The 25951-nt window shown below is 40.3% G+C and overlaps 1 protein-coding gene across 3 annotated transcripts in view; it reads left to right on the plus strand.

The window, feature by feature from the left end:
* Positions 1 to 25951, plus strand: part of pik3r2 (phosphoinositide-3-kinase, regulatory subunit 2 (beta)) — a 150456-nt gene that overhangs the window by 20920 nt on the left and 103585 nt on the right. For 2 of the 3 annotated variants that reach the window (XM_061941605.2, XM_061941618.2), the window contains exon 2: positions 23563 to 24261. In XM_061941605.2, coding sequence (XP_061797589.1) covers positions 23943 to 24261 — 319 coding nt within the window. In that variant the 5' untranslated portion in view covers positions 23563 to 23942. Of the gene's footprint in view, positions 1 to 6787; positions 6935 to 23562; positions 24262 to 25951 lie in introns of those variants that run through there. The other variant, XM_061941612.2, reaches the window with a different exon arrangement.

The following is a 25951-nucleotide window of genomic DNA, read 5'->3' on the forward strand; positions in this document are numbered from 1 at the left end:
GAATATATTAATCGATGAAAACTGGGCTGTCTGCACTCTCAAAGTGCATGTTGTTGCCAAATGTATTTCATATGCTGTAAACCTAGTTCATAGTTGTTAGTTTCCTTTAATGCCAAACAAACACATACCAATCGTTGGTTAGAAGGCGATCGCCGAATTCGTCCTCGCTTTCTCCCGTGTCGCTGGCTGTCGTGTCGTTTTCGTCGGTTTCGCTTGCATACGGTTCAAACCCATATGGCTCAATAGCTTCAGTTTCTTCTTCAATTTCGTTTTCGCTACCTGCCTCCACACTACAACCATCCGTTTCAATACATGCGTAATCTGTTGAATCGCTTAAGCCGCTGAAATCCGAGTCTGAATCCGAACTAATTTCGCTATAGCTTGCTGTTCTATGCGCCATGTTTGTTTGTGTTGGCATCACTGTGTGACGTCACAGGAAAATGGACGTGTGTATATAACGATGGTTAAAATCAGGCACTTTGAAGCTTTTTTTAGGGATATTGCGTGATGGGTAAAATTTTGAAAAAAACTTCGAAAAATATAATAAGCCACTGGGAACTGATTTTTAATGGTTTTAACAATTCTGAAATTGTGATAATGTTCCCCTTTAAAAGCTCAAGTTAATTAAAGGACAATAATAATTAACACATTCTGTACATATACATTCATTCTACAAACACATATACACATTCTGTACATATACAAGTACATATGCATACTTACACTCATGCACATAATCACGTTTCATCAAACATATATTAACGTTGTTGCCCTAGGGTAAACTGGGTGTAACACATGGCACACTGACAAAGCTTAACCTATTGTTACTATAACAATCTACAAGGTTAATGTAGGTTGCTTCTCTTTCTCCCCCTCCATTTTTCTGCATTCTTTCGTATCTCAAGTTATCATTACGTATATGTATTGTTGCATTTGAACAACTGTATTGTTGATAATAAAGGTAAATTATTGGTATTGTTCATTATCAATAGCGCTATTTCTATTGGTATTTGTATTGATCCATTTGTAGTGTAATAATGCTCATTGTCATTTCTGTATTATTTTTATTTTTCGCTAACTGCTTATTTGCTATTACTTTTACCATCATATTTGTACATGTCGTATTTGCTGATGTTGCTCTATTGTTGTTGTTGTTGTTGGCTGTTGTTGTTTTTGTCTCTCTGTCTAATCCCCCTCTTGTCCCCACAATTTCCCCCTCTGTCTTCTTTTTTTCTCTCTTTCTATCCCCTCCTGCTCCGGCCCGGCTGCACTAAATGATAATATAAATACATTTAATAAAATCAAATACAAATTAAAGCTGCAAGCAGCGTTGGTCGGGCCCGCGTATTTGGCAGGTGCTAGTCCTAAGTGTCCCAATACTTTTGTCCAGTTTTAGTAGTAAGTGTCCCAATACTTTTGTCAAGTTGTAGTCCTAAGTGTCCCAATACATTTGTCCAGTGTAGGTGTCCCAATACTTTTTTCCAGTGGTAGTCCTAAGTGTCCCAATACTTTTGTCCAGTTTTAGTCCTAAGTGTCCCAATACTTTTGTCCAGTGTAAGCGTCCCAATACTTTTATAAGTGGTAGTCCTAAGTGTCCCAATACTTTTGTCAAATCTAAGTCCCAAGTGGCCCAATACGTTTGTCAAGTTTTAGTCCTAAGTGTCCCAATACTTTTGTCCAGTTTTAGGCCTAAGCGTCCCAATGCTTTTGTCCAGTGTAAGCGTCCCAATACTTTTGTCGAGTGGTAGTCCTAAGTGTCCCAATACTTTTGTCAAGTTTTAGTCCTTAGTGGCCCAATACTTTTGTCAAGTTTTAGTCATAAGTGTCCCAATACTTTTGTCCAGTTTTAGTCCTAAGTGTCCCAAAAGTTTTGTCCAGTTTTAGTCCTAAGTGTCCCCTTCTTTTGTCAAGTTGTAGTCCTAAGTGTCCCAATACTTTTGTCCAGTGTAAGTGTCCCAATACTTTTGTCCAGTGTAAGTGTCCCAATACTTATGTCCAGTTGTATTCCTAAGTGTCCCAATACATTTGTCTAGTTTTCATCCTAAGTGTCCCAATACATTTGTCTAGTTTTCATCCTAAGTGTCCCAATACTTTTGTCAAGTTTTAGTCATAAGTGTCCCAATACTTTTGTCCAGTTTTCGGCGTAAGTGTCCCAATGCTTTGGTCCAGTGTAAGTGTCCCAATACTTTTGTTCAGTGGTAGTCCTAAGTTTCCCAATACTTTTGTCAAGTTGTAGTCCCAAGTGTCCCAATACTTTTGTCCGGTGGTAGTCATAAGTGTCCCAATACTTTTGTCCCGTGGTAGTCATAAGTGTCCCAATACTTTTGTCTAGTGTACCTACCTTGTCTGCATTGTGTAGGCACGCTGGTTTTTAAGCAGCCATCTTAAAAAACAGCAGCGCAGCAGCATCAGCGCAGCAGTTCTTTGAAGGGTCATAAAATCAAAACCGGAGCAGTTAGAAAAATGCTGTTCTGTACTTTTACACACAAGGGTTCAATCTCTCTCCTGGGTTAGTTTGAAGCCGAAACGACAAACGCGCTCAGAGGAGATAGTTTTTGAAGGAAGGTGACCGGTTTTTACAAAAAATTTGTTTTGAAGGGGGAATAGCAAACTTCCTGTTGATTTTTGCTGGGGGTTGTCAATCTATGAAATGTAGGTCTAAGTGAGACCTACATAGAGGTTTTTGTTTCATGTCTCTCCGACCTTCCCTGTGGGAGTTACAGGCAGTTTTGTCATTTTTTTCTTCCGAGGAGCAGTTTTTTCAGCGTTTTATTCAAAAATGGCACTAATTTTGAGATTTGGGGTTAGGTTTTTTTTTATTAGATCGCAATTTTTGCCAGTCCTGATGTGTGTGTTCAGTTCGGTGAGTTTTGAAGCATATTAAGGGGGTCAAATTACAGCTCAAAGAGGCAAAAGTGACTGTTTTTAGTACTTTTTTTGTCTTGAAGGGGGAATTGCCAACTTCCTGTTGATTTCTGCCCAAGGATGTACAATTATGAAATCTAGGTCTAAGTCAGACCTACATAGAGAATTTTGTTTCATGTCTTTCCGACCTTCCTAGTGGGAGTTACAGACAGTCTAGTTTTTTTTCTCCCTAGGGGGCGCTAGAGCGCAATTTTGAGTTTTGGGGTTCGGTTTTTTCATTAAAAGACAATTTTCGCAGGTCCTGATGTGTGGGTCAAATATGATGAGTTTTGAAGCATGTTAAGTGGGTCAAATTAGTGCTCAAAGAGGCGGCCGGTATAATAATAATAAAACCTTACAAATTCAATAGGTCCTTATGTCCCATTGCATAAGGACTCCCTTTGGGAGTCCTTATACAATGGGCCATGCGGGCCCTAATAAGGCAACAAGAAAGTATCCTACACTTCTCTTTTGTAAAGTAAATCTGAACAGCCGACATGGGCATCTACATCAACTATACATACCTGCCAACTACTCCGGTTTTCCCGTAATTAGTACGGTTTTCATCAACCTATTCCGGGTTACGGTTGCAGTGATAAAAAATACGGTTTTTCATTAATTAAAAAAAATTTTTTTTTAAAAATGCGCGAGGCTATTTATAGCACCGCTGCCAAGCACGAGGCACCTGTTGCCATTGTTTCCAAACGAGCGAACGATCATGGAATCAGCCGGAGAAACATCGCAAACGAGTCTTAAACCGAAAAGAAAACTGCAGTCATTCCGTGAAGAATATTCAAAAGCCTATCCGGGAATAATTATCCGTTCCAAAAAGGGTGAAAACTACGCGAATTGCACCTTGTGCAGACAAGATTTTTTGATCGGACACGGAGGAATTAGCGATGTAAAAGACCACGTTGGGACAAAAAAACACAAGTCTAATGCCGTTGCTAGCGATACAAGTGGAAAACTTTCAACGTTTTTCGGATTTTAGCCACAAAAAGGTAATGACACCAATGTTATTTATTGGAATTGTTTAGTACTGTTATACTGTTAAAAGTGTTTATACTATTTATGCTTTCAAGTCCAAGTTGAAGAAATCTTGTTAAATGTTGACAGCATAACTACCAAAATACAGAAGTATGTCCTTAATATTTTTGCAGTGCTATTTCTGTTGAAAAGTTAAAATGATTACATTAGAGATGTGATGTGCCACTTTTCAAGTGTCTGATGGCTTAAATTAATTTTCATTAATTTTTCATATTTTGAATTCTTTTGAAAGGCTTACAAAAAAACTACATTTGAATTGTAATTCCATGCTATTGACAGGACTATTAATTTTAATGAAGTTAGCTTACCATGTTTACAGTATGATCATTGTGATAGAAATGTGAATTTTAGGCACAGAATATTGTTTACAATTGAACAAGGCAGTACCGTATTTTCCGCACCATAAGGCGCCCTGGGTTATAAGCCGCGCCTTCAATGAACGGCATATTTCAAAACGTTGTCCACCTATAAGCCGCCCCGTGTTATAAGCCGCATCTAACTGCGCTAAAGGAATGTCAAAAAAACAGTCAGATAGGTCAGTCAAACTTTAATAATATATTAAAAACCAGCGTGATGTGGGCGCGCATGGAGTCGTATATCAACATGGACGGAGCTGCGTGAAAAAAGCCACCCGGCCTCTTCGCGTAAACTTACCTTAACCACTCGCTCATCTTTTCTTCATCCATCCATCCTTTCGAGTTAGCTTTTATGATGACGCCGGCTGGAAAGGTCTCTTTTGGCAAGGTCTTCCTTTTGAATATCACCATGGGTGGAAGTTTCTGGCCATTAGCATGGCAAGCTAGAACCACAGTGAAGGATGACTTCTCATTCCCTGTGGTGCGAATATTCACCGTACGTGCTCCCGTTGTATCCACAGTGCGGTTCACAGGAATATCAAAAGTCAGTGGAACCTCGTCCATGTTGATAATGTTCTCTGGCCGGATCTTTTTTTCAGCTATCTTGTTTTTACAATATGCACGGAAAGTAGCCAGCTTTTCTTGAAAGTCTTTAGGCAGTTGCTGTGAAATAGTAGTAATCCGTGTGCGGATGGAGAGATTGCGTCTTTTCATGAACCGGATCCCTGTCGCTTAGTAGGAGCCATTTTGTGGTCTTTACAGATGTAAACACACAAAGGAAATGAAACGTAATATCCGCGCGCTTCTTCTTCTTCTACGCGGGCGGGTGGTTGCTTACAGTAGAAGAAGAAGCGCTTCCTGTTCTATGGGGGCGGGTGCTTACCTTGGCGGTTGCTTGCGTAGAAGAAGAAGCACTTCCTCTTCTACGGGGAAAAAAGATGGCGGCTGTTTACCGTAGTTGCGAGACCGAAACTTTATGAAAATGAATCTTAATATTAATCCATATATAAAGCGCACCGGGTTATAAGCCGCACTGTCAGCTTTTGAGTAAATTTGTGGTTTTTAGGTGCGGCTAATAGTGCGGAAAATACGGTAGATTATACAAGCTTGGACAGAAAGTTAATAATGACACCAATTTTTTTTTTATGGAATTGTTTAGTACTGTTTTACCATTTGTTTACTGTAAAAAGTGTTTATACTGTTTATACTTTCAATTAACAAATTGAAGTCTTGTGAAAGGTTGACAGGATAACTGGCATTAACTGTCAAAATAATTTCAAACTATTGAAGTTAGCTTACAGAATAAACATGTCAATCAACCCATATGATTTTTGCTGTAATATTTTTGTTTTGAAAAGTCACTGTGACTGATAGAAAAGTGATGGTTTTAGCAACATTTTAACCTGTCTGAATGCAATCAATCATTTTGCGTCGGGGGGCGAAGCCTGAACCCCCCACCAGGACTTTGTCCTGGACCTACCGGGGCCTGCGGCCCCTGGACCCTGGCTACTAGGTTTTTCTGATTTCAAAAGTTGGCAGGTATGACTATATGATTTGCCTGAGAAGCTGGACAGGACCCAAAAAAAAAAAAAAAAAAAAAGGACAATAATAATTGCAACACAAAAAAAGTCACAGATAAAAAACCTTTACTTAACATGACAAGCGGTAGAAAATGGATGGATGGACTAATATGCCAGCCACAATATATATGTTCCTGTTCCTGGACTCCATCTTATGTTTTTAATCCTCATCCTGTGACATCAAGTCCTCTTTGGTTGAAAGAGGCATAAAGGCTGCGAGGAAGGAAAAGTCATTTGTTTGTGTGTGGTGTGGTGGGGTGGGGGGGGGGAAAGGTGTCGTTGTTTGGGTCAGACGCATGATGGCTGCCTAGAAACATTTTCTAATATTAGAACGTTTCCTTGATTTGCCCGGCTTCTCCGGTGACTGGGTAGCACATGGTCTCGGCGCCAGCCAATCACCTCGCGGGGAGAGCTTTCCCTCGCTCTAGCAACAGCGAGTTACTTGCTGCCTATTCATTAATTATTTTCCTGCGGTCTCCCTCAGCCGCGCGGAGTCTGCTGACGGCAAAGTGCTCCCGCTTTCTTCCCGCTCTCCGACTGAAGAGAAAGTTGCTCAAGAGGAGAGGGATGGATCTCCTGATGCCGAGCTGGCCGGCCGCCGCTTTTCACGGCGAGCTGCTCCGGCGCTATCCCAGCCCCGCTCGGGCCGCCCGTCTTCTCCCTCGCACTTTTGGCGCGCTGGAAGTAAGTCGTGAAAAGACGGAGTGGCGCACGACGGCCATTTTTCCTCAACTTGTTTCCTGCCGGACGTATGTGACAAGCCAGGCATGGAGACGGGATAAACCACGGGACTTTTTTTTTTTGGGCCGAGCGAGGATGGGGAGGGGGCAGGACTGTGGGAGTTTTGGAGAGGAGGGGGTGTGGAGCAGGTGGAGGGAGGGGGTAGGGCTAAAGGGGGGGGGCATGGTGGTGTGAGGATTGCGGGCTGTGGTTGGGTATGCCAGTGCCACGTGTCTCGCCTGGCACCTCTCGCTTCTCGACTGGGAAGGATGTTGCACGGAGAGTCTGGCTGCGCCTGTCCGGCTGTCTCTCTCAACCAAAAGTGGGGTGAGTGTTGCACTCGGCCGCGTCCTCCAACTCTTCCATCGCTCTCGTTTTTTTTTGTTGAAAAAAAAACGACGTTTAGAACTCCGAACGGTTTGCGGTCTGGCACCACAACATAACGGGGACTCTGCAAGCACGCCTTTTGGGATTCGAAGCTAACCGACGCTAAAGGGGTGTTGTTTTTTTTGTGTGTGTTTTTAGCGTCTGCGCTGCATCCATTCTGCTAACATTTCTCAACTGGTTTCACAACGTCGCCGGGCCCTGGCAAACCAGGCCTGTGGTTGTTTGGTTTTTGGAGCGTATTTTATTTCAAACGTCGCCCTGAATAGCCGGCGACTCCCGCCACAGACGGCCAAAACTTGCACGCACTTCTCCGGGCCGTGTCGCCGGCGTGTCTACCTGCGTCGTGGCTAATGTGATCGTCGTCCTCGGCTGGTCTACAGACTGCAGATGTTGTTCTTAATCTGCGTACCCTAATCTCTTCTTGTCCTCGCTCGCCATCTCTTCCCCCCCAGTAACTGGAACTTCGGGACGTTTTTTTGGGCCCGCTCTCCCCTGCGACGGTACAGACGTTTTTCGCCCATTTTGCCACAATAGTTCGACATTTACAAACCGATGTTTTATGCATAAAATCCACTCTTTAGAAGCGTTATTTGTTCATCATTTGACTTGGCGCTTATTTATTTTGTGCATAGTAATATTTGAGAAGGTAATTTGGTGATGTTTTCAGTGTCACTATCTGTCATCTCGCCATGGAGCCATGTAGCTCTTCTGACAGAATGAAGCCAGAAATATTTCCCAGGCAACAACACGCCGCCTTCTTTGTTCACTTGCAGATAACGAAATGTTGCGAAGGCTTCTAAATTCTAGTACGTTTTTTTCTCGTATTCTCGCTCTTCGGAATATTTTTCTGGGAATGTGCAACGACTCGCAGGGGTTGTTGATTTCACAATGAACGTGGCGTGGAGGGAACGGAGGCTCCCGTCCAGGGACCCAGTTTGCTGTTTGGTGGTGACGCAGCGGCATCATGCCGAAAACTGCACAAGTGCATGTTCGCCATTTTCATGCACATATCTAAGCTCGGCTTCTTCACCTGCCAATGCAGATGTTGTTCTTAATCTGCATACCCTAATCTCTTCTTGTCCTCGCTCGCCATCTCTTCCCCCCAGTAACTGGAACTTCGGGACGTTTTTTTGGGCCCGCTCTATTCTGCGACGGTACGGCCAACGTTTTTCACCCATTTTGCCACAAGAGTTCGACATTTACAAACCGATGTGTTATGCATAAAATCCACTCTTTAGAAGCGTTATTTGTTCATCATTTGAATTCACGTTTGTTTATTTTCTGCGTGGTAATATTTGAGAAGGTAATTTGGTGATGTTTTCAGTGTCACTATCTGTCATCTCGCCATGGAGCCATGTAGCTCTTCTGACAGAATGAAGGCAGAAATATTTCCCAGGCAACAACACGCCGCCTTCTTTTCTCACTTGCAGATAACGAAATGTTGCGAAGGCTTCTAATTTCTAGTATGAATTTTTTTTTCTCGTATTCTCGCTCTTCGGAATATTTTTCTGGGAATGTGCGACGACTCGCAGGGAATGTTGATTTCACAAATTGTGCGTGTGTGAACGTGGCGTGGAGGGAACGGAGGCTCCCGTCCAGGGACCCAGTTTGCTGTTTGGTGGTGACGCAGCGGCATCATGCCGAAAACTGCACAAGCGCATTTTCGCCATTTTCATGCACGTATCTAAGCTGGGCTTCTTCACCTGCCAATGCAGATGTTGTTCTTAATCTGCATACCCTAATCTCTTCTCCTCGTCCTCGCTCGCCATCTCTTCCCCCCCAATAACTGGAACTTCGGGACGTTTTTTTGGGCCCGCTCTATTCTGCGACGGTACAGACGTTTTTCACCGATTTCGCCACAATAGTTCGACATTTACAAACCGATGTGTTATGCATAAAATCCACTCTTTAGAAGCGTTATTTGTTCATCATTTGACTTGGCGCTTATTTATTTTGTGCGTGGTAATATTTGAGAAGGTAATTTGGTGATGTTTTCAGTGTCACTATCTGTCATCTCGCCATGGAGCCATGTAGCTCTTCTGACAGAATGAAGGCAGAAATATTTCCCAGGCAACAACACGCCGCCTTCTTTTCTCACTTGCAGATAACGAAACGTTGCGAAGACTTCTAATTTCTAGTACGTTTTTTTTTTTCTCGTATTCTCGCTCTTCGGAATATTTTTCTGGGAATGTGCGACGACTCGCAGGGGATGTTGATTTCACAAATTGTGCGTGTGTGAACGTGGCGTGGAGGGAACGGAGGCTCCCGTCCAGGGACCCAGTTTGCTGTTTGGTGGTGACGCAGCGGCATCATGCCGAAAACTGCACAAGCGCATTTTCGCCATTTTCATGCACGTATCTAAGCTGGGCTTCTTCACCTGCCAATGCAGATGTTGTTCTTAATCTGCATACCCTAATCTCTTCTCCTCGTCCTCGCTCGCCATCTCTTCCCCCCCAATAACTGGAACTTCGGGACGTTTTTTTGGGCCCGCTCTATTCTGCGACGGTACAGACGTTTTTCACCGATTTCGCCACAATAGTTCGACATTTACAAACCGATGTGTTATGCATAAAATCCACTCTTTAGAAGCGTTATTTGTTCATCATTTGACTTGGCGCTTATTTATTTTGTGCGTGGTAATATTTGAGAAGGTAATTTGGTGATGTTTTCAGTGTCACTATCTGTCATCTCGCCATGGAGCCATGTAGCTCTTCTGACAGAATGAAGGCAGAAATATTTCCCAGGCAACAACACGCCGCCTTCTTTTCTCACTTGCAGATAACGAAACGTTGCGAAGACTTCTAATTTCTAGTACGTTTTTTTTTTTCTCGTATTCTCGCTCTTCGGAATATTTTTCTGGGAATGTGCGACGACTCGCAGGGGATGTTGATTTCACAAATTGTGCGTGTGTGAACGTGGCGTGGAGGGAACGGAGGCTCCCGTCCAGGGACCCAGTTTGCTGTTTGGTGGTGACGCAGCGGCATCATGCCGAAAACTGCAGAAGCGCTTGTTCGCCATTTTCATGCACGTATCTAAGCTGGGATTCTTCACTTGAGAACTGCTGTATTTACCCTATTACTGTGAAATGTATCCCATTGTGCTATATTGCGTGGGCGGTATAGTTCGGTTGGTAGAGTGGCCGTGCCAGCAACTTGAGGGTTCCAGGTTCGATCCCTGCTTCTGCCAACCTAGTCACTGCCATTGTGTCCTTGGGCAAAGACACTTTACCCACCTGCTCCCAGTGCCACCCACACTGGTTTAAAGGGGAACATTATCACAATTTCAGAAGGGTTAAAACCATTAAAAATCAGTTCCCAGTGGCTTATTTTATTTTTCAAAGTTTTTTTCAAAATTTTACCCATCACGCAATATCCCTAAAAAAAGCTTCAAAGTGCCTGATTTTAACCATCGTTATATACACCCGTCCATTTTCCTGTGACGTCACATAGTGATGCCAATACAAACAAACATGGCGGATAGAACAGCAAGGTTTGGCGACATTAGCTCGGATTCAGACTCGGATTTCAGCGGCTTAAGCGAAATTGAAGAAGAAATTGAAGCTATTGAGCCATATCGGTTTGAACCGTATGCAAGCGAAACCGACGAAAACGACACGACAGCCAGCGACACGGGAGAAAGCGAGGACGAATTCGGCGATCGCCTTCTAATCAACGATTGGTATGTGTTTGTTTTTAAGTGTTGTAATGTTTTTAAGCTAAATTATTGGTAAACACAGTTTATGTATAATAATTTACGTAAAACCGCGAGTAATGAATAAAGTTTTCATCAATTAATATATTCTGTAGACATACCCTCATCCGCTCTCTTTTCCTGAAAGCTGATCTGTCCAGTTTTGGAGTTGATGTCAGCAGGCCAGGGAAGCTAGGGTCGATATTCTTCTCTTGATCACCTTCGGTGGCATAAGGGACGGTAGAAGCGGTGTTAGCCAAGACATCCAGGGGGTTTAGCTCGCTCGTCTGCGGGAACAAACTGCCGCCATTGCTTGCCGTGCTACCGAGGTCCTTTGTCCCTGAATGGCTCACACACTCCGGCAGATTCAATGGGGGTCTGGCGGCAGATTTCTTTTGACGACTGACCATTTTCGTCGGCTTTCCCCACACCCTCGTATTTTGAACAAATTTCGTCCAATTTCTTGCGAATTTCGCATCTTTGGGCCACTGGTGCAACTTGAATCCGTCCCAGTTCGTGTTGTTACACCCTCCGACAACACACCGACGAGGCATGATGTCTCCAAGGTACGGAAAACAGTCGAAAAAACGGAAAATAACAGAGCTGATTTGACTCGGTGTTTGAGAAAATGGCGGATTGCTTCCCGATGTGACGTCACGTTGTGACATCATCGCTCCGAGAGCGAATAATAGAAAGGCGTTTAATTCGCCAAAATTCACCCATTTAGAGTTCGGAAATCGGTTAAAAAAATATATGGTCTTTTTTTTGCAACATCAAGGTATATATTGACGCTTACATAGGTCTGGTGATAATGTTCCCCTTTATAAATGTAACTTAGATATTGGGTTTCACAATGTAAAGCGCTTTGAGTCACTAGAGAAAAGCGCTATATAAATATAATTCATTAATTCACTTGGTCGTGACGCAGCGGCATGTTCGCCATTTCCATGCACGTATCTAAGCTCGGCTTCTTCACCTGAGAACTGCGGTATTTACCCCATTACTGTGAAATGTATCACATTGTGTAGAAATATGGGTAAATAACTACAAAAGTACACTTCATTCATTAACGGTGTTACAAAAAATATAATAATACATAATGTTGGATATAGAGAACATACAAACCCTATATTCATTGAATCGAAAATACTAAAATTCCACGACATTGTGAATTTGCAAACAGCTAAAATGATGCACAAAGCAAACTATAACTTGCTAGCCAAGAATATACAACAATTCTTCTCAACAAAAGAGAAGAAATATAATCTTAGAGAGAAATGTAATTTAAAACATTTGTACGCACATACAACACTTACAACCTTTAGTATATCAGTAGGTGGAATTAAATGATGGAATGGATTAAGCAAATCAATCAAACAATGTACTAATATGATCCACTTCAAGAAACTCTTCAAACTGTACAAAGAAGAATTGTGATAAACATTCTGAATTTATTCCATCCATCCATCTACACCAGTGGTTCTTAACCTTGTTGGAGGTACCGAACCCCACCAGTTTCATATGCGCATTCACCCAACCCTTCTTTAGTGAAAAATAAAATGTTGTTTTTTTTCAAATTCAAGACAAAGTTATATGTTTTTGGTAACACTTTAGGATGGGGAACATATTCTAAGTAACAAAGACTTAATTTAGAGTTTTTTGTTTAGTGTTAGGGTTAGGGCCAGGGTTAGAGGGTTAGGGTTTTAATAAGGCCATGCCGAATAAGGCATTACGGTATTTTTCGGACTATAAGTCGCAGTTTTTTTCATAGTTTGGAAAAGTGTAGAATTTTGCTAACAAACAAAGTATATTGTATTATTTGTTTTGTTTTTCTTAAATTGGAGATTTAAACTTTTTCATTTCAATAAAAATTAAAATACACGAGAAATACAAGTTTATTGCATTTGAAAGGATGTACATTAATTATTATGTATTATTATTAAATCAATGGTTAATTTAGTCTCATAAAAAAATAATAGCAATAATATTGTTTGTCGGCAATCATTTGTTGGTCAATATATCGTCAAGCAAAATGTGTTACAGGCCCAGGCCTAGTTTACCATAAGTGTCCAAACTTGTAACATTTATACGTCAAAAAAGACAAAATTCATCGTCGGTCCCTTTTGAAGAGATACAAAAAAATAGCAATCCTACGTGTTGCAATTATTGGTGAGGTTGCAGGTGTGAGGTTCTTCTCCCCCTCTGTCCTCTGAGTGGAGAGGAGCAGTGAGTTATAGCGAGGGTTTCATTCACTGAGTTGGCTATGGCAGTGGGATGCACAATGCTAATCCAAGGGCGATGCTGTGCGTTATTATACTCAATTAGGATGTTATAGACTGCACACTAGTGTTGTCCCGATACCAATATTTTGGTAGCGGTACCAAGATGATACTTTTCAGTACTTTTCGATACTTTTCTAAATAAAGGAGACCACAAAATTATTAACATTATTGACTGTATTTTAACAAAAAATCTTATGGTACATTAAACATGTTTCTTATTGCAAGTTTGCCCTTAAATAAAATAGTGACCATACAAGACAACTTTTCTTTTAGTAGGAAGTAAACAAACAAAGACTCTTAATTGTCTGCTGATGTATGCAATAACATATTATCATTTTATTATTTTGTCAAAATTATTAAGGACAAGTGGTAAAAAATTGATTATTAATCTACCGTATTTTTCGGACTATAAATCGCAGTTTTTTTCATAGTTTGACCGGGGGTGCGACTTATACTCAGGCGCGACTTATGTGTGAAATTATTAACACATTACCGTAAAATATCAAATAATATTATTGATCTCATTCACGTAAGAGACTAGACGTATAAGATTTCATGGGATTTAGCGATTAGGAGTGACAGATTGTTTGGTAAACGTATAGCATGTTCTATATGTTATCCATCCATCCATTTTCTACCGCTTATTCCCTTTGGGGTCGCGGGGGGCGCTGGAGCCTATCTCAGCTACAATCGGGCGGAAGGCGATAGTTATTTGAATGACTCTTACCATAATATGTTACGTTAACATACCAGTTGGTTATTTATGCCTCATATAATGTACACTTATTCAGCCTGTTGTTCACTATTCTTTATTTATTTTAAATTGCCTTTCAAATGTCTATTCTTGGTGTTGGCTTTTATCAAATACATTTCCCCAAAAAATGCGACTTATACTCCAGTGCGACTTATATATGGTTTTTTTCCCTTCTTTATTATGCATTTTCGGCCGGTGCGACTTATACTCCGAAAAAAACCGGTAAATATAATTACTAAATATATTTGTTCTTTCCCTTTTTTGCCATTAAAAATCATGTACTGCATGCATTTGCATATCTTTTAAAATTCAATATTATCAAAATATGTATTCCAAAAATGTTTTTTGTTAAAAAAAAAAAAAAAGATAAATATCTGCTTCACTTATGATTTCAAAACAAATTATCAATCAAATTCTACACTGTAAAATTGGCAATAGATTTTACGGTTCAATTCTGCCTCCTGAGTTGTTTTTTTTTACTGTAAAATCAACTTTGGTACTGTTTTTTTGTAAATACAGTAAGACACTAAAACATTAAAAAACAAACAATAAAAACATTAAAACAACAAGAATTTACCGCTAAAAACAGTGGTATTGAAATTCCATTTTATTTACCGTATTTTTCGGACTATAAGTCGCAGTTTTTTTCATAGTTTGGCCGGGGGTGCGACTTATACTTAGGAGCGACTTATGTGTGAAATTATTAACACATTATATCAAATAATATTATTGATCTCATTCACGTAAGAGACTAGACGTATAAGATTTCATGGGATTTAGCGATTAGGAGTGACAGATTGTTTGGTAAACGTATAGCATGTTCTATATGTTATAGTTATTTGAATGACTCTTACCATAATATGTTACATTAACATACCAGTTGGTTATTTATGCCTCATATAACGTACACTTATTCAGCCTGTTGTTCACTATTCTTTATTTATTTTAAATTGCCTTTCAAATGTCTATTCTTGGTGTTGGCTTTTATCAAATAAATTTCCCCAAAAAATGCGACTTATACTCCAGTGCGACTTATATATGTTTTTTTTCCCTTCTTTATTATGCATTTTCGGCCGGTGCGACTTATACTCCGGTGCGACTTATACTCCGAAAAAACCCGGTAAATATAATTACTAAATATATTTGTTCTTTCCCTTTTGCCATTAAAAATCATGTTCTGCATGCATTTGCATATCTTTTAAAATTCAATATTATCAAAATATGTATTCCAAAAATGTTTTTTGTTAAAAAAAACAAAAGATAAATATCTGCTTCACTTATGATTTCAAAACAAATTATCAATCAAATTCTACACTGTAAAATTGGCAATAGATTTTACGGTTCAATTCTGCCTCCTGAGTGTTGTTTTTTTTACTGTAAAATCAACTTTGGTACTGTTTTTTTGTAAATACAGTAAGACACTAAAACATTAAAAAACAAACAATAAAAACATTAAAACAACAAGAATTTACCGCTAAAAACAGTGGTATTGAAATTCCATTTTATTTACCGTATTTTTCGGACTATAAGTCGCAGTTTTTTTCATAGTTTGGCCGGGGGTGCGACTTATACTCAGGAGCGACTTATGTGTGAAATTATTAACATATTATATCAAATAATATTATTTATCTCATTCACGTAAGAGACTAGACGTATAAGATTTCATGGGATTTAGCGATTAGGAGTGACAGATTGTTTGGTAAACGTATAGCATGTTCTATATGTTATAGTTATTTGAATGACTCTTACCATAATATGTTACATTAACACACCAGTTGGTTATTTATGCCTCATATAATGTACACTTATTCAGCCTGTTGTTCACTATTCCTTATTAATTTTAAATTGCCTTTCAAATGTCTATTCTTGGTGTTGGCTTTTATCAAATACATTTCCCCAAAAAATGCGACTTATATGTTTTTTTCCTTCTTTATTATGCATTTTCGACCGGTGAAAATATGTTACTAATTTGCATGTTAATAAGCAACTAATTAATGGTGAATATGTTCCTCATACTAAAGTGTTACCATGTTTTATTACTGGTGCACAAAATGAAGCGTGCATGAACATCACCTTGTTCAAAGAACAAAACCAACACAGTGCATAAACTCACAACAAATTACACACCTGCAAATCAGTCTGACTTCTGCTGTTGCCGTATCCGTAATACGCCGATAGGGAGAAGTTTTTATTCACACGATGAGTCGGTGTGTCTTGACCTCCGCCGAACCCCTGAGCCCGACTCACCGAACCCCTAGGGTTCCATCGAACCCAGGTTAAGAACCACTGATCTAGATAATCTTACTCATCTCACCATAAGAAACATAACTTACTTCACCAATTAATATTTATTTATTTTTATTGTGATTACTTATGGCAGTGTTTTTCAACCTTTTCTGAGCCCAGGCACATTTTTTCATTGAAAAAATCCAGAGGCACACCACCAGCAGAAAACATTAAAAAATGAAACTCAGCAGCCGATATTGACAGTAAAAAGTCGTTCTCCCAATTGTTGGATATGAATTCAAACCATAACCAAGCATGCATCACTGCAGCTCTTGTCTCAAAGTAGGTGTACTGTCACCACCTGTCACATCACGCTGTGACTTATTTTGAGTTTTTGTGTGTTTTCCCGTGTGTAGTGTTTTACTTCTTGTCTGGCGCTCCTATTTTGTTGTTGATTGTCATGTCATATACGGATGCACTTTGTGGACGCTGTCTGCTGCTCCACATGCTTGTAAGTCTTTGCTGTCGTCCAGCATTCTGTTTTTGTTTACTTTCCAGCCAGTTCAGTTTTAGTTTTGTTTTGCATAGCCATCTCTAAGCTTCAATGCCTTTTTGTTTATTTTTGGTTAAAGCATTAGATACTTTTTTACCTGCACACTGCCTACCGCATATTGTGATCACGACAAACCATGTTCCTGACATCGACAAAGCAATTAGCTACCCGCTGCCACCTACTGATATGGAAGAGTATTACACGGTTACTCTGCCGAGCTCTTCACAGCATAAACAATAATTACTGGTTTGCAAAGAATATTTTTAACCCAATTAGGTGAAATGACATAATTTCCCACGGCACACCAAACAATATCTCACGGTACACTAGTGTGCCGCGGCACAGTGGTTGAAAAACACTGACTTATGGAGTATATTGTGGATAACCTGAGAACAGGAAGTGAGCAAAAATTTTAGCAACTGCTATGTAAAAGAAAAGGGGTAAGATTTAATCAGCTCTGCTTCTTCCTACTCTTTTTCGAACATGTTGAACAGAGAAACCGGAAATTGTGATGTATCATGTTGTATGTAGGGCTGGGCGATATGGCCTTTTATTAATATCTCCATATTTTTAGGCCATGTCACGATACACCATATATACAGTTAGGTCCATAAATATTTGGACATTGACACAATTTTCAGTATTCCAGCTCTGTACAACACCACAATGGATTTGAAATGAAACAATCAAGATGTGCTTTAAGTGCAGACTTTGAGCTTTAATTTGAGGGTATTTACATCCAACTCAGGTGAACGGTGTAGGAATTACAACACATTTTATATGTGCCTTCCACTTTTTAAGGGACCAAAAGTAATTGGACAAACTAACATAATCATAAATCAAATTGTCACTTTTTAATACTTTGTTGCAAATCCTTTGAAGTCAATGACAGCCTGAAGTGTGGAACACATAGACATCACCAGACGCTGGGTTTGGTCCATGGTGATACTCTGCCGGGCCTCTGTTGCAGCTGTCTACACTTCCTGCTTGTTCTTTGGGCATTTTCCCTTCAGTTTCGTCTTCAGCAAGTGAAATTCATGCTCGATGGGATTCAGGTCAGGTGATTGACTTGGCCATTGCAGAACATTCCATTTCTTTGCCTTAAAAAACTCTTTGGTTGCTTTCGCAGTATGCTTAGGGTCATTGCCCATCTGCATTGTGAAGCGCCGTCCAATGAGTTTTGAAGCATTAGGCTGAATATGAGCAGATAATATTGCCCCAAACACTTCAGAATTAATTCTGCTGCTTTTGTCAGCTGTCACATCATCAATAAATATAAAAGATCCAGTTCCACTGGCAGCCATGCATGCCACTACCACCACCATGTTTCATTGAAGAGGTGGTATGCTTTGGATCTTGAGCAGTTCCTTGCCTCCTCCATACTCTTCTCTTTCCATCATTCTGCTACAAGTTGATCTTTGTCTCATCTGGCCATACGTTGTTGTTCCAGAACTGCACAGGCTCTTTTACATGTTTCTTGGCAAACTCTAATCTGGCCTTCCTGTTTTTGAGGCTCACCAATGGTTTACGCTTTGTGATGAAGCCTCTGTATTTCCTCTGGTGAAGTCTTCTCATAATTGTTGACTTGGACACAGATACACCTACCTCTTGGAGAGTTTTCTTCATCTGGCCAACTGTTGTGAAGGGCTTTTTCTTGACAAGGAAAGGTATTTGTCTGTCATCCACTACACTTGTTTTCCGTGGTCTTCCAGGTCTTTGGGTGTTGCCGAGCTTAGCAGTGCGCTCTCTCTTTTTAAGAATGTACCAAACCGTTGATTTGGCCACACCTCATGTTTTTGCTATCTCTCTGATGGCTTTGTTTTGATTTTTCAGCCCAATGATGGCTTGCTTCACTGATATGGACAGCTCTTTGGACTTCATATTGAGAGGTGACCTCCCCAGATTCCAAACTAATATACCACTCTTGAAATGACATCTAGGCCTTTTATCTGCTCTTTGTAAATTAAGTAAATGAAAAAAACAAGGGAATAACACACATCTGGCCATGGAACAGCTGAGGAGCCAATTGTCCAATTACTTTTGGTCCCTTAAAAAGTGGAAGGCACATATAAAATGTGTTGTAATTCCTACACCGTTCACCTGAGTTGGATGTAAATACCCTCAAATTAAAGCTCAAAGTCTGTACTTAAAGCACATCTTGATTGTTTCATTTCAAATCCATTGTGGTGTTGTACAGAGTTGGAATACTGAAAATTGTGTCAATGTCCAAATATTTATGGACCTAACTGTATCTCCATATTTTGCCTTAGCCTTGAATGAACACTTGATGCATATAATCACAGCAGTATGATGATTCTATGTGTCTACATTAAAACATTATTCTTCATACTGCATTAATATATGCTACTTTTAAACTTTCATGCAGAGAGGGAAATCACAACTAAAAGTGTATTTATTAAACAGTTATTAAGCAGTGGCACAAACATTCATGTCATTTCCAAAACAGAAAGTGCAAGATTGTCAGAGACATTTTAAAACAAGCTATTAGTGCACTTTTGTGCATGATGTCACTAAGATGACATATCAAAACAACACTAAATGAAAGTGCACTTTTTGTACAGAACGCCACTACAATAGTTTAAAACAAATAAAGTGCACTTTTGTGCATGATGTCACACAAGATATTTCAATAAGTGTCAAATAAAAATGAGCTGCATAATAGGAAATCAAATAGTGTATGTCCTTCACTATGTGGTAGGTTCCTGCGGACGTTATCTCCTTCTGTTGTTGACTATTTGTTTCATACGGTGTTGATGTGCAGGTTGCTTCGCCATTTTGTTGGGTGTGGCATGCGGCGTTTCAAGCACTCCTCATTCTCTAGCGGGTGACTTTTCAAACGATGCTATATATTAGCAGTAATGCTACTTTTTGTAGCAACGCTTTTGCCACATACTTGACATATTACGGTTGTCTGTTCAACATCTTCCCGCTTGAAGCCAAACCACCGCCAGACGATGGACCCCCTTGGGAATTAATTCTTCCTCCATTTGTTACCAGATTACGATCTTCTTTCTCTCGTTTTACCACTCACACCGCTCCGCTAGCATCACAACTAGAGATGTCCGAAAATGGCTTTTCTGACGATATCCGATATTCCGATATTGTCCAACTCTTAATTACCGATTCCGATATCAACCAATACCGATATATACAGTCGTGGAATGAACACATTATTATGCCTAATTTTGTTGTGATGCATTAAACAATGTAACAAGGTTTTCCAAAATAAATCAACTCAAGTTATGGAAAAAAATGCCAACATGGCACTGCCATATTTATTATTGAAGTCACAAAGGGCTTTTTTTTTTTAACATGCCTCAAAACAGCAGCTTGGATTTTTATTTTTATTTTTTATTTTTATATAAAGAAATACAATCATTTGTGCTTACAGACTGTATTCCTGCAGACTGTATTGTACGGAGCCCCTAAAGGGACATGGGGGAATTTTTTTTTTAGATATGTATCTCCTGCACACGAGAAACTTTTTATTAAAAAAAAAAATAAATATATATATATATATATATATATATTTTTTTTTATTTTTTTTTTTTTTTAGATATGTATCTCCTGCGCACGAGAAACTTTTTATTTAAAAAAAAAAAAAAAAAACACATTCTGTACATATACAAGTACATATGCATACTTACACTCATGCACATAATCACGTTTCATCAAACATATATTAACGTTGTTGCCCTAGGGTAAACTGGGTGTAACACATGGCACACTGACAAAGCTTAACCTATTGTGACTATAACAATCTACAAGGTTAATGTAGGTTGCTTCTCTTTTTCCCCCTCCATTTTTCTGCATTCTTTCGTATCTCAAGTTATCATTACGTATATGTATTGTTGCATTTAAACAACTGTATTGTTGATAATAAAGGTAAATTATTGGTATTGTTCATTATCAATAGCGCTATTTCTATTGGTATTTGTATTGATCCATTTGTAGTGTAATAATGCTCATTGTCATTTCTGTATTATTTTTTATTTTTCGCTAACTGCTTATTTGCTATTACTTTTACCATCATATTTGTACATGTCATATTTGCTGATGTTGCTCTATTGTTGTTGTTGTTGTTGTTTGCTGTTGTTGTTTTTGTCTCTCTGTCTAATCCCCCTCTTGTCCCCACAATTTCCCCCTCTGTCTTCTTTTTTTTTCTCTTTCTATCCCCTCCTGCTCCGGCCCGGCTGCACTAAATGATAATATAAATACATTTAATAAAGTCAAATACAAATAAGGCAACAAGAGAAGTATCCTACACTTCTCTTTTGTAAAGTAAATCTGAACAGCTGACATGGGCATCTACATCAACTATATGATTTGCCTGAGAAGCTGGACAGGACATAAAAAAAAAAAAAAAAAAAATATATATATATATATATATATATATATATATTTTTTTTTTTAATAAAAAGTTTATTAAAAAAAATATATATATATATTTATTTTTTTAAATAAAAAGTTTCTCGTGCGCAGGAGAAACTTTTTATTTAAAAAAAAAATAAATATATATATATATATATATATATATATATATATTTTTTTTTTTTTAATAAAAAGTTTCTCGTGCGCAGGAGATACATATCTAAAAAAAAAAATTCCCCCATGTCCCTTTAGGGGCTCCGTAGTATTGATCTATATTGATATATAATGTATATATTGTGTTTTTTATGTTGATTTCATAAAAAAAAAATTAAATCAACATTTTTTTAATTTCTTGTGAGGCCCGGTCCAAATCGGTAGTTGGGGACCACTGATCTAATTAGTTACTATGGTAATTAAGTCACAGCAGCTCAGACGAGGCACCAAGCAGTATGGGTGTGGAGCGTTTCCGCAGAGTGTTTCCAGTGCGGCCAGCCTGAAATGCAGGTTTTTTTTTTTTAACAAAGTTGTAAAGCTTTGCAATATATCAGTTATATCAGATTGTAGATGGGTCTTTTTTTTTACCGTTTGTTGTTCATATTTCGCTGTGTTTATTGCATTTTGCTTGATTGTAAAATATGTCAATCGAAAGAGGGTGTGACGTTCATATGTTGTCAATATTCAGTGTTTTATCGTTCATAGATAATATTGTAAATCCCACATTCTTTATTTTCATGTACATTCTGGGTGTCTCATTCAGTAAAAAAATTTAAAATTCCATTTCTAACTTTCAATCAGACATTATTGTGAGATTTTGTTTTAGTGTTCCTAAAAATAGATATACCGGCCCTCAGAAACATTTGTTTCTCTAAATTTGGCAAAATAATTGTCCAGGCCTGGTATACTCCAATATCACGATATAGTCATTTTCTACAAACCCCGTTTCCATATGAGTTGGGAAATTGTGTTAGATGTAAATATAAACGGAATACAATGATTTGCAAATCATTTTCAAACATATTCAATTGAATGCACTACAAAGACAACATATTTGATGTTCAAACTCATAAACTTTTTTTTTTTTTTTTTGCAAATAACAATTAACTTAGAATTTAATGGCAGCAACACATGCCAAAGTGGTTGGGAAAGGGCATGTTCACCACTGTGTTACATGGCCTTTCCTTTTAACAACACTCAGTAAACGTTTGGGAACTGAGGAGACACATTTTTGAAGCTTCTCAGGTGGAATTTTTTCCCATTCTTGCTTGATGTACAGCTTAAGTTGTTCAACAGTCCGGGGGTCTCCGTTGTGGTATTTTAGACTTCATATTTTTCACATTTTCAATGGGAGAAAGGTCTGGACTACAGGCAGGCCAGTCTAGTACCCGCACTCTTTTACTATGAAGCCATGTTGATGTAACACGTGGCTTGGCATTGTCTTGCTGAAATAAGCAAGGGCGTCCATGGTTACGTTGCTTGGATGGCAACATGTGTTGCTCCAAAACCTGTATGTACCTTTCAGCATTAATTAAGTTACCCATGTCTTGGGCACTAATACACCCCCATACCATCACAGATGCTGGCTTTTCAACTTTGCGCCTATAACAATCCGGATGGTTATTTTCCTCTTTGGTCCGGAGGACACGACGTTCACAGTTTCCAAAAACAATTTGAAATGTGGACTCGTCAGACCACAGAACACTTTTCCACTTTGTATCAGTCCATCTTAGATGAGCTCAGGCTCAGCGAAGCCGGCGGCGTTTCTGGGTGTTGTTGATAAACGGTTTTCACCTTGCATAGGAGAGTTTTAACTTGCACTTACAGATGTAGCGACCAACTGTAGTTACTGACAGTGGGTTTCTGAAGTGTTCCTGAGCCCATGTGGTGATATCCTTTACACACTGATGTCGCTTGTTGATGCAGTACAGCCTGAGGGATCGAAGGTCACGGGCTTAGCTGCTTGCGTGCAGTGATTTCTCCAGATTCTCTGAACCCTTTGATGATATTACGGATCGTAGATGGTGAAATCCCTAAATTCCTTGCAATAGCTGCTTGAGAAAGGTTTTTCTTAAACTGTTCAACAATGTGCTCACGCCATTTGTTGACAAAGTGGTGACCCTTCGCCCCATCCTTGTTTGTGATTGACTGAGCATTTCATGGAATTTACTTTTATACCCAATCATGGCACCCACCTGTTCCCAATTTGCATGTTCACCTGTGGGATGTTCCAAATAAGTGTTTGATGAGCATTCCTCAACTTTATCAGTATTTATTGCCACCTTTCCCAACTTCTTTGTCACGTGTTGCTGGCATCAAATTCTAAAGTTAATGATTATTTGCAGAAAAAAAATGTTTATCAGTTTGAACATCAAATATGTTGTCTTTGTAGCATATTCAACTGAATATGGGTTGAAAATGATTTGCAAATCATTGTATTCCGTTTATATTTACATCTAACACAATTTCCCAACTCATATGGAAACGGGGTTTGTATATCGCAGAGACAAACCCGCGATACATGGAGTATATTCCATATATCGCCCAGCCCTAGTTGTATGCATGCATGTTCCAAATAAACCCAAACTCCTGCTTCTTGCGTTCTTTCGTAAGTATGACAGCTTTTTTTGGATCACTCCTCACATTCTTCTCTTTTTGGGCTTGTGTTGTGCTGCAGGTTGGCCGTAATCCCCGTCCAGAACATGCGGGAGCGTCACAGAACCGAAGAGGATTAAAGACCGTCCCAGTCTGCCACCGGCACTCCTGATTTAGACCACTTGATCGGAGCGCAGCAGGCCGCTCCGATAGCATCCGGCCTCGCAAGAGCATGTTGCCTACGCTCTCCCTCTGCTCCATCGTCTGGCTCAACCGGGGTATCAAGCTGAGGAAAGTGCACCACTTCACCAACACCGGGCAGGTCTGAGAGAAGAGTCGGAAGGTCAGACTTGAGAAAATGCTTCTCAGCTTCAGGTGACTCTGGCGTCCCTCGACATCATCTTCAGTGACTCATAAACCTTTCCGGTTTTCCCGGCCCCGCGCCGTATAATCCTACGCAAAATGGCAACGGAGGGTTTCCAGTACCGGGCGCTGTACGCGTTCACTAAAGACCAGGAGGAGGACTTGGACCTGCAGCCGGGGGACCTGCTGGTGGTGAGCAAGGCGTCCCTCCTGTCCATGGAGAACTACCGCCCGGGCCGCGCCGAGGAGCCGGAATGCCTCGGCTGGCTCCTGGGGTACAACGAGCGCTCCAAGCAGAGAGGCGATTTCCCCGGGACGTACGTTCAGTACGTGGGCCCCGTCAAGATGGCGCTCCCGTCCACTCAACCCCGGTCTCAGCGACCGCTGCCTGCCGCGCCGAGACCGGACACATGTCAAGGTGAGGACGCTTGCTTTCGTCTCTATTAGATTAGATTAGATTAGATTTATTGGTCCCCTTGGGGAAATTCATTGTCACTGCCGTACATTTAAACACTAGACATTACACCATCCATCCATCCATTTTCTACCGCTTATTCCCTTTGGGGTCGCGGGGGCGCTGGAGCCTATCTCAGCTACAATCGGGCGGAAGGCGGGGTACACCCTGGACAAGTCGCCACCTCATCGCAGGGCCAACACAGATAGACAGACAACATTCACACTCACATCCACACACTAGGGCCAATTTAGTGTTGCCAATCAACTTATCCCCAGGTGCATGTCTTTGGAAGTGGGAGGAAGCCGGAGTACCCGGAGGGAACCCACGCAGTCACGGGGAGAACATGCAAACTCCACACAGAAAGATCCCGAGCCCGGGATTGAACCCAAGACTACTCAGGACCTTCGTATTGTGAGGCAGATGCACTAACCCCTCTGCCACCGTGAAGCCCATTACAAGACATTACACATCACACAAAAAAAAGAACAAAAAGACATCATACATGACTAACACACATTTACAGGCTTGTCAGACGGGTCGGCCGGGCCTGCTGTTAAGGGCGGCTATAGCTGCAGGGATCAGGCTTTTCCTGAGGCGGGCCCTCCGGAATTTGATTGTTCTGTACCTGCGCCCTAATGGTAGTGGGATGATGTATTGGTGTAGTGGGTGAGTGATATCCTGGACTATTGTTTTTGCCAGTCGGGTGATGGACCTGTGGTTTATGTCTGAAATGTTGGGTGTGGGTAGGCCGATGATTTTAGCTGCTATGTTTGTAACGCGTGTGAGTTTGGTCCGGTTGGTTACAGAAAGCACGGTGAAAAAACATGTGGAACAGTACAGAAGGATGGGTTGAACAATGCTTTGGTAAAGTAATAACAGGAGATGAGGTGCAACGTATAGTCCTTTAAGTTTCCGGCTGGCTGACAGTCTTTGTTGACTTCTTTTTTGAATGTCCGTGGTGTGTTGATCAAAGGTGAGTTTATTGTCCAAGGTTATGCCCAGGTATTTAAAAGTGTCAACTGTTTTAACTGTTTGTGTGTTTATGATGATGGGGTTCTGAGGTGAGGGGGGGTTGAACCATATTTATTTTGTTTTATTGACATTGATTTCCAGATAACTGGCTGTGCATGACTCTGTGAAATGTTTGACTGTGTTATGATAGTCCAGGATGGATTGACTGTTGGAGAGGAGTGCGAGAATGGCTGTGTCATCTGAGTATTTTAAGTATGTTGTGGTGGGTGAGATGCTACGGCAGTCATTGGTGTAGAGTGTGTACAGGAAAGGGCTCAACACACATCCCTGTGGGACCCCGGTGTTGATGGTAAGCATCGGGGATGTGTTTGAGCCCACCCTTACTGCTTGCAATCGGTCGGTGAGGAAGTTGTGGGTGAGGTGGATCAGCTGAGGGGGGATGTTGAACTGGTGTAGTTTCCGGATCAGTAGATGCTTCTGTAGGGAGTTGAAGGCGGAGCTGAAGTCCATGAAGATGATCCTGGCAAAGTTGCCTGGGGAGTCCAGATATTCTCCGAGCTTTCTCAGTCTGTTGTTTTTAAAACAAACAACTTTAAAAAAAAAATGTACGCTGCAGATAAATCTTTTCTTACTAAAATGAGAAAGTATTTAGTCCATCCATCCATCCATCTTCTTCCGC

This window comes from Nerophis lumbriciformis, linkage group LG03 (assembly GCF_033978685.3).
Source record: "Nerophis lumbriciformis linkage group LG03, RoL_Nlum_v2.1, whole genome shotgun sequence".
Lineage (NCBI taxonomy): Eukaryota > Metazoa > Chordata > Actinopteri > Syngnathiformes > Syngnathidae > Nerophis > Nerophis lumbriciformis.